The sequence below is a fragment of the Homarus americanus genome, unplaced genomic scaffold (assembly GCF_018991925.1).
Source record: "Homarus americanus isolate GMGI-L3 unplaced genomic scaffold, GMGI_Hamer_2.0 scaffold39392, whole genome shotgun sequence".
NCBI classification, from domain to species: Eukaryota; Metazoa; Arthropoda; class Malacostraca; order Decapoda; family Nephropidae; genus Homarus; species Homarus americanus.
The window spans coordinates 577,303-583,929 of record NW_024726055.1 but is presented as its reverse complement, the minus strand read 5'-3'; the positions used below and the strand labels follow the sequence as shown (position 1 = coordinate 583,929).

Below are 6,627 nucleotides of genomic sequence, written 5' to 3'. Positions count from 1 at the left end.
GGCGACGTTGCCCCTTGGCGGGCCCCTGGGGGTGACCTTCCCCTTTGGCGGGCCCTTGGCGGCGCCACTACACCTGAAAGGTCCCCCGGGGGCACCGGTGCCCCTAGAAGAGACCCCGTGGGCGCCACCGCACCTGGTAAAGCCCCTGGGTGCTCCACCACCCCTGGCATGGACCCTTGGTGCGCCGCCACCCTTGGTAGGGCCGCTAGGGGCACCGACACCCCTGGGAGAGCCCCTGTGAGCGCCACCGCATCTGGTAAAGCCCCTGGGTGCGCCACCACCCTTGGTAGGGCCCCTGGGTGCGCCGCCACCTTTGGCAGGGCCCCTGGGGGCACCGACACCCCTGGGAGAGCCCCTAAGGGCGATGCACCTGGTAGGGCAAATAGTAGGGCCTTAGGGGGAACTATCAGTGGATTGACCGTGGGGGCAGTTGTTTTAGAACAATGAATTGGAGATATGAATAAAAACACCGCCCATCGCATTTCTAGTATCATCACACCATGAACAATACATATATCCAACAGGAAAACATACGTTGGGGTGTTTTGCTGACTGACTGCTCTGTTCTCCTATTGGCTGTTTTTTGGATTTACATTTTAGTCCACCAATCACAGTTAAGTAAGGGATTGCTGGACGTGTGCAATACGACACTACTACCAAAAGCTATTAGTCTCCAGGCAGGGGACGCCTCTAGTAGGGCCCCTGGGAAGGCCCCTGTGGGTACCACAGCTCCTTGGGGCGCCACCGCTTCTGGAAGATCCCCTTGGGGCACAGCTGACCCTGAGGAGAGACCCTGGGGGCATTGCTGACCCTAAGAAGAGCCCTTGGGGGCGACGTTACCCTTTGGTGGTCCCCTGGGGGCGCCACCACACTTGTGAGGTCCCCTGGGGACACCGGTGCCCCTGGGAGTGCCCCTCTGGTCTCCACCGTACGTGGTAAAGCCCCTGGGAACGCCACCGCCCTTGGCAGGGCCCCTGGGTGCGCACCCCCCCTACATCCTTGTGTAAGGTGAAACACAGAAGAGTTTACAGAGCCCAACAGGGAAGCATGCCAAGTTCATGATTGCCTTTATGTCTCACGATTTAAGGGCGTAGAAGCCTGAAGAGTCAATGGTTTATATTTAAGCAAGTCATTGGAAGCTCCAACAACTTGTCCCTGAATACGAATTCGCAATTTTCGATTTACAGCAGGTACCAACTTTGCTGTTAGGTGAACAGGGACCAAGGGAGGCTGGGAAGTGTGTCAGAACAACTTTCCACCGGCCTGGGAATCGAACCCGTGAGATCTCCCATGCTAGGCAAGAACGGTAACGCTCTACCCACCGTCGCCCCGGCTGGTAGGTCGTCGAACACTTGAAATGTCCTCCATCTTGGTTCTCTGTCTAGTGGCTGCTCCTGTTGGTGATGGATCCCAGAAACACCCGACGAGAAACTCTGTATTGTACTCCGTGATGAAGGTTTAGTGACGCTGTTAACTCATAGATGCCGCTCACCTCCATATCATTCCTTATCATATTACTTTTTTACGTTGAAAATATAAAACCGGCTTTTGAATAATCATTTATAACCATTTAAATAAAACTATATTAGCATTTAATAGTCTGTGAAAATAAAATGAGTTTTTGATGTGAAATAACTGAAAACGATTTTAAGAAGAAGGAAAATATGCCTTTGTTCTTGGGGCACTACAGAAAATTATACATTTAGGAGGAACTAAAGCAAATAATAGATCTACTACATAACTACAAACTTTGAAGTATTCTCATCACATTCATTAACAATACTGTACGTTAGTAAAGCCTATATGTTGGTAGTACTTATATATTGCCTGGAGTACTTAAATACTGCTTGGTTTACTTAAAGGGTGAAACTTTTATTTAGATTCTGTGAAGTTGAACCATTTTTTTAGTTTCTTTTTTATTGCCGATACTTGTCACGATGTTGTCAAATAAGGCTTCTGAGACTCTTGAAAGGATAAAGGCCGTTGTTTACAATGTTAGAGAGGCCAATGAATTCTATAGTAGATTTAGGAATGCATAGAAGGAACCCAGCCAGACATTTGTTGAATACGTTTATTTTATTATGAAGTTTAAAGACTTTTGAAAAATTAAATGGGTGACGGTAGGATTCTGCCCCAGCAGATGGTAGGATTCTGCCCCAGAAGACGGTTGGGTTCTGCCCCAGCAGATGGTAGGATTCTGCCCCAGTAGAGATGGGATTCTGCCCCAGTAGACGGTAGGATTCTACCCCAGTAGGCTGTAAGATTCTGCCCCAGTAGGCGGTAGGATTCTGCCCAAGTAGGCGGTAGGATTCTGCCCCAGAAGATGGTAGGATTCTGCCCCAGAAGGCGGTAGGATATTGCCACTTGGGGCCCACCTTAGAGGCAACAGCACCCCCAGGGGTTCTCCTTAGGGGCAACTGCGCCCCCAGGGGCCCTTGCAGGGGCGGTGACGCTTCCAGGAGCCCTGCCAGGACCTGCCTCTAATGAAAGCTTCTGGGTGCTCCGTGGCACCTGGACGGATCCCTGGGAGTGCCATTGTCCTTGGGAGGACCCTTAGGGGCGCCACCGCCCCTGGCAGGGCCTTTGGAGGCGCAGCTGTCCTTGGGACGGATCCTGGGGGCACCATTTCCCTTGGGAAGGCCCCTGGGGGCATCACTACCCCTGGCAGAACCCCTGGGGTGCCACCGCCCCTGGCAAAGCCCCTGTTAGCGCCACTGTCCCTGCCAGGGTCTCTGGCGCCCCCAGAAGCCTTGTTAGGGGCGGTGGAGCCCCCAGAGGCCCTGCCAGGGGACCTTTCAGGGACGGTGGCTCCCACATGAGCCCTACCAGGTGCAACGGCGACCCCAGGAGCCCTCCCAGGGGTAGTGGCGCCCCCAGGGGCCCCGACAGGGAAGGTGGCGCCCCCCAGAGGCCCCGACAGGGAAGGTGGCACCCCCAGGGTTTCTGCCAGGGGCGGTGGCGCCCCCAGGGTCTCTCCCAGGTGCAATGGTGCGCCAAGGGGCTCTGCTTAGGGGCACCAGCGCCCCCAGGGGCCCTTCCAGGTGCAACGGCGCACCCAGAGGCTCTCCTTAGGGGCAGCAGTGCCCCCAGGGGCCCTCCCAAAGGAGGTATCCTCCCAGGGGCCCTGCCAGGGGCGGTGGCGCTCTCATGGACCTTTCCAGGGACAGTGGCGCCCCCAGGAACCCTACCAGGGTAGGTGGCGACCCAGGTGTCCCTTCCCGGGGCGGTGGCGCCCCCAGAGTCCCTCCCTGGAACAACAGCGACCCCAGGGGCCCTGCCAAGAGCAGCGGTGCCCGCAGGAGCCCTGCCAGGGGCTGTGGCGCAGCCAGGAGCCCCAGAGGCCCTGCCAAGGGCTCTGGCACCCCCAGAGGCTCTGTCAGGGGCGGTTGCGCCCCATAGAGGCAATGCCAGGCTCAGTGTCGCAAATAAGGACCCTGGGGGCCCCGCTGCCCCTGAAAGGGTCGCTGGGGGCGCCACCACGCCTGAAAGGACCCCTGGGGGCACCGCCACCTGTGAGAGAGCCCCTTGGGGCGCTGCCGCCCCTATGAGGGTACCTAGGGGCACTGCCGACCTTGGGAGGGTCCATGCGAAGGTCCCCGCAGGTGCCACTGTTCCTTGGAGTGTCTCTGGAGGTGCCACCACCTCTGGGAGGGTCCCTGGGGGTGCCACCGTCTCCGAGTGGGACCTGGTGGCGCCACCACCCCTGGGAGTGCCCCTGGGGGAGGTCGATACCCCTGACAGGGCCCCTGGGTGAGCAGCTGCTACAGCAATGGTCCCTGGAAGCTACAGTGTCCCTGGAAAGGTCACTGGGGGCACCACCACCTCTAAGAAATATCTAAATTTGCAAAGGAATTTAAACAAATATTCCATGTAGTAGTAGTAGTCTACATTTTATTACACATAGATAATGAACACATATAAGAGTTTGACACGTCACGTAATCATGTTAAGAAGGTCCATCATAAGCTATGGCACAACATGCATGTTCAGTATCCATCTTTTTATTACATTTTGCTATGAATGATTTACTGCATGGAACCATTCACATTTGAACATAAAAATAAACCTCTATGCATATAACACACAGTATCTACATATATTTTACAGACTTGAGTCATAGTTTTAAGCTTACGATTTGAAGTAATTATTCATAATTATATATAATTTGAATAAAATGAAGAATACATCATTCTTAAACATAATAAGAAAGTAAAAAAAATCTATGACTGATAATAATGGAAATAAAAGTAAAGAATGTGTACATCAATAATACTTTATCTGTGCATGTTGTTGAGAAAATAAATTGGATGTTGACGTGGCAGTTTATAGCAAGCTGACTTGTCATCTACAGCTTTAATATTAGATGTTACAGATGCAATACCTATCTGAGGGTTTTATATAATTTTATAAACGACAAAATAAATCTTTAACAGCAAGAGGGATATTTTTGATTCCTCATATCAGCTTGATCACCATTCTCTAACACAAAGGACACCCATCAGATGCTGTATAAACTTGGCCCAGGGAATATAGAACTACTGCACTATCTGCCCTTTCATCCTTTCTTATTTTTAAATAAACAGAAGAGAAAAAATACAGTAATGTATCTGGCGATTCAATTTCTCAGGAAAACCATTGCCTAAACAATTATATAGTACTGATGCAATTACACACAAAAAACAGTAAGGGACTGGCTTGAGGGCAAACATATGTAAAACTGTGAATTTTGTACATATATGTAATGCTTGTGTGCACACTTGTTTGTTTAGTAGCTGCCCAAAAAAATTCATTTTATTTCCAAATAACCATCCCTCACCCTACCACTGTAGTTTTATACAAGTATTTGGAGTTTTGTTTTGTAGTACTGAACCATAACCTTATTCCACTCCTGGTATGTAATGCCTATATACTGTACAGTACAGTGATATCCTTGTTAGCCGGAATAATTGGTGCAGAGCTCTTTTTGAATGAGAGATTTCTGGGTACTTTATTAAGACTAATTTCTCATCACTGGAAAAAATCACACATCCCGGGAATTTTTCTGGGTACTGGGGAAAGTTTTCCAAGAGGCTAAACTATGCATAGGTGGTGCTGGGGAAAGTATTCCGAGAGTCTAAATGTCTAAACTATGCATCTTGCATGGACAAACACTCTCCCATTATATAACTGAAACTAAATAGTACAGGTATAAGTGAAACAGCAGTAAAATAAGTTTAAGCGACCCCTCTTTATCCTCCAACCCAAGTTTCATGAAGATTTGTCTGCTACAATAATCTAAAAATTAATCTGCTACAATGTAAGTACAATGTAAATAAGTATTGTTACCTTTAATTTTGTTTTTGGATGTGATTTTTCAACAAAATGGTGGTCAAATTTACCCGGGAGGCTGGGAGGAGGGGAGCATATAAGTCGGACTAGCTTGAGCCCCATATTGTCTGACTTAGGGCAGTCTTACGTATAATGATGGGGGCTCAATTCTTTTATATGAACGGTACAGGTACAAAAAAAAAAACTAAGAAATGTTTATACCGGTGCCTATAAAATCAGTTCTAATTAAGTCAGAACCACCATTTTTTTTACTCACATAATCCTAAAAATGTGTTTAAGTAAATATATATATAGAAAACATGAAATCTACGATATATGATACACGCGTGCGAGGCATGAATGGAGATGTGTGTCACAGCAACGACTGGAAATTTTCACCATGTACTGTACAGTACTGGGGAAAGTTTTCCAGAGTCTTGCACAGACAGACACAGAGCTGTATTTATTTACACAAACATTACTGTCCACGTACAATATATTCTAGATAAGCAAAATTATGTATACCAATACTGTACTGTACTGTATATACTGTACTCACCAGCAAATGCTGTCATTTTGAGCATACGTACAGTAGGCATACATTGCCCACTCTGCTGAATGTACATTACAGTATATGGAACTGTACAGGAAATCACTTTTTATGTCTTAACACTGCTTTAACACTGGACAGTATTCTTGGCTGATTGCATCCTGGTGCAGTAATGTACAGTACTGCATAACACAAATTGTATACAAAAACAGCAGTAAGGCAAATGATCAACCTTGTACAATGGCAGCTGAATATGAACTAAGTGTATGAGCCTACAGCCTAAGTTACCCAAGCAATTAGCCCACATAAACGTGAGTTCACATCAGAGTATGGTGCAATCTCTCGGTATTCCTGGAAAATTTGTTCCCATGTCCAGAACAGAGAGATTTTCTTGGAAAATGTCTCTGATTTTCATCCTCGAAAACCTGTTCCCATGCCCGGAATGAGCAGAGTTTTTCTGGAAATTTTCCTGCTATTGGTGATTTCTGGTTAACGTCTTTCTCAAGCCTAGAAAAATCCCTTATCCAGGAAAATTTTTCCATTGCTGGGAAAAATTTCTTTAAGTCTAAAGTACACATCTTGCACAAACAGACACTAACCCACAAACCCAGAATGTTTCTGGGTGCTGGGGAAAGTTTTCTGAGAGTCTAAACTACGCATCTCATCTTGACTCTAAACTGTGCATCTCATCTCACACGGAAAAACACTCTCCCATTACATCTAGACAGTGGGCACGAACAAAAATATTTATGGCTAGCGAAAACCTGTAT

General features: G+C 48.0%; 1 protein-coding gene across 1 annotated transcript; it reads right to left on the bottom strand.

Moving 5' to 3' along the window:
• Window positions 1-2,407: 2,407 nt before the first annotated feature.
• LOC121865337 (elastin-like) lies at window positions 2,408-5,910 on the bottom strand. The gene is made up of 3 exons (XM_042364678.1): window positions 5,867-5,910; window positions 3,018-3,715; window positions 2,408-2,973 (listed from the first exon to the last, which is right to left on the bottom strand). The coding sequence occupies exons 1-3, from the start codon at window positions 5,908-5,910 to the stop codon at window positions 2,408-2,410; spliced, it is 1,308 nt and encodes a 435-aa protein (XP_042220612.1).
• Between the last annotated feature and the right edge of the window lie 717 nt (window positions 5,911-6,627).